Source organism: Ammodytes marinus (assembly GCF_949987685.1).
Source record: "Ammodytes marinus genome assembly, chromosome: 6".
Lineage (NCBI taxonomy): Eukaryota > Metazoa > Chordata > Actinopteri > Uranoscopiformes > Ammodytidae > Ammodytes > Ammodytes marinus.
In genome coordinates this window covers 874,588-877,087 of record NC_137235.1, presented here as the reverse complement: position 1 = coordinate 877,087, position 2,500 = coordinate 874,588, and the positions used below count along the sequence as shown (strand labels likewise).

Here is a 2,500-nt window from a genome sequence, read left to right as displayed (position 1 = left end):
CACACACACACACACACACACACACACACACACACACACCCAGAAATGCAGCATCTCCTGTCCACACCTAACAAGAAGCAGCCCCGCCTTGCAAGAAGTCAGGGCCAGGTCCTTCGAAAATCTTTTATAATAGATGTTTATATCAGACCAAAAATGTCAAGTTAAGCTCACACACAGTACAGACACACACACACACACACACACACACACAGACACACACACACACACACACACACACACACACACACACACACACACACACACACACACACACACACACACACACACACAGAGTGGATCATGAGGAGATATTCACTGATTTTGACAAAAAGTGATTTTGACAACAAGCGTTCTCCAGAATCACTAACTACACCTTTAATCTCTCACAGACAGACAGACAGACAGACAGACAGACAGACAGACAGACAGACAGACAGACAGACAGACACACGCACGCACACACACACACACACACACACACACACTCACCGTGAAAACGTCGTCGTCTCCGAGCTCCGCCTCGTTCTGCAGAGTGGAGGAGGAAGTGGTCGAGCCTGGAGACACGTCAGAGAAAAACTAAAAACCTGAAGACACTTAAAGGTGCAGTGTGTAATATGACATCATCAAGAAAGTTCTACAAAGTTCTAGAATGCAACGCTCCCTGGGTAACCCCAACCCTTTAGAATAATAACAGAAGCTACAGTGGCCTTCAAGGACAAGAACAATTCTAAATTCTAAACAATGCACCTGATGACATTCCAACTATGACACTTTCAAGATGGCGGCACTAGGCCTTGGTCCAAGGTATGCAGAAATATGGACATATATGAGACCCTTTCTAAGGGAAAAAATTATAGTTAAAAAAAAAAATTCAGCTATTATGCACTAAATTAAATGTACTTATGGATATTATAATCACTTTCTATGAAATCTGCTAGGAAATAAAACCCAAAATTCTACACACTGCAGCTTTAATTCTATGTGTGTGTGTGTGTACCATCAGTGTGTGTGTGTACCCTCAGTGAGGTCCTCTAAAGCCCTCCTGACCCCGTTGTGTGTGTGTGTGTGTGTGTGTGTGTGTGTGTGTGTGTGTGTGTGTGTGTGTGTGTGTGTACTATCAGTGTGTGTGTGTGTGTGTGTGTGTGTACCCTCAGTGAGGTGTGTGTGTGTGTGTGTGTGTGTGTACCCTCAGTGAGGTGTGTGTGTGTGTGTGTGTGTGTGTACCCTCAGTGTGTGTGTGTGTGTGTGTGTGTGTGTGTGTGTGTGTGTGTGTGTGTGTGTGTGTGTACCCTCAGTGAGGTCCTCTAAAGCCCTCCTGACCCCTGTGTGTGTGTGTGTGTGTGTGTGTGTGTGTGTGAGTGTGTGTACCCTCAGTGAGGTGTGTGTGTGTGTGAGAGTGTGTGTGTGTACCCTCAGTGTGTGTGTGTGTGTGTGTGTACCCTCAGTGTGTGTGTGTGTGTGTGAGAGTGTGTGTGTGTGAGTGTGTGTACCCTCAGTGAGGTCCTCTAAAGCCCTCCTGACCCCGGTGTGTGTGTGTGTACCCTCAGTGAGGTCCTCTAAAGCCCTCCTGACCCCTGTGTGTGTGTGTGTGTGTGTGTGTGTGTACCCTCAGTGAGGTCCTCTAAAGCCCTCCTGACCCCTGTGTGTGTGTGTGTGTGTGTGTGTGTGTGTGTACCCTCAGTGTGTGTGTGAGTGTGTGTACCCTCAGTGAGGTCCTCTAAAGCCCTCCTGACCCCAGTGTGTGTGTGTGTGTGTGTACCCTCAGTGAGGTGTGTGTGTGTGTGTGTGTGTACCCTCAGTGAGGTCCTCTAAAGCCCTCCTGACCCCAGTGTGTGTGTGAGTGTGTGTACCCTCAGTGAGGTCCTCTAAAGCCCTCCTGACCCCGGTGTGTGTGTGTGTACCCTCAGTGAGGTCCTCTAAAGCCCTCCTGACCCCTGTGTGTGTGTGTGTACCCTCAGTGAGGTCCTCTAAAGCCCTCCTGACCCCAGTGTGTGTGTGAGTGTGTGTACCCTCAGTGAGGTCCTCTAAAGCCCTCCTGACCCCGGTGTGTGTGTGTGTACCCTCAGTGAGGTCCTCTAAAGCCCTCCTGACCCCGGTGTGTGTGTGTGTACCCTCAGTGAGGTCCTCTAAAGCCCTCCTGACCCCTGTGTGTGTGTGTGTACCCTCAGTGAGGTGTGTGTGTGTGTACCCTCAGTGAGGTCCTCTAAAGCCCTCCTGACCCCTGTGTGTGTGTGTGTGTGTGTACCCTCAGTGAGGTCCTCTAAAGCCCTCCTGACCCCAGTGTGTGTGTGTGTACCCTCAGTGAGGTCCTCTAAAGCCCTCCTGACCCCGGTGTGTGTGTGTGTACCCTCAGTGAGGTCCTCTAAAGCCCTCCTGACCCCGGTGTGTGTGTGTGTACCCTCAGTGAGGTCCTCTAAAGCCCTCCTGACCCCGGTGTGTGTGTGTGTACCCTCAGTGAGGTCCTCTAAAGCCCTCCTGACCCCAGTGTGTGTGTGAGTGT

The 2,500-nt window shown here is 50.2% G+C and overlaps 1 protein-coding gene across 1 annotated transcript in view; it reads right to left on the bottom strand.

The window, feature by feature from the left end:
- Positions 1 to 2,500, bottom strand: part of spred2a (sprouty related EVH1 domain containing 2a) — a gene marked incomplete at both ends in the record, with an annotated part of 14,011 nt that overhangs the window by 4,305 nt on the left and 7,206 nt on the right. Inside the window, one exon of the mRNA XM_080028767.1 lies at positions 490 to 554. Coding sequence (XP_079884893.1) covers positions 490 to 554 — 65 coding nt within the window. The remainder of the gene's footprint in view (positions 1 to 489; positions 555 to 2,500) is intronic.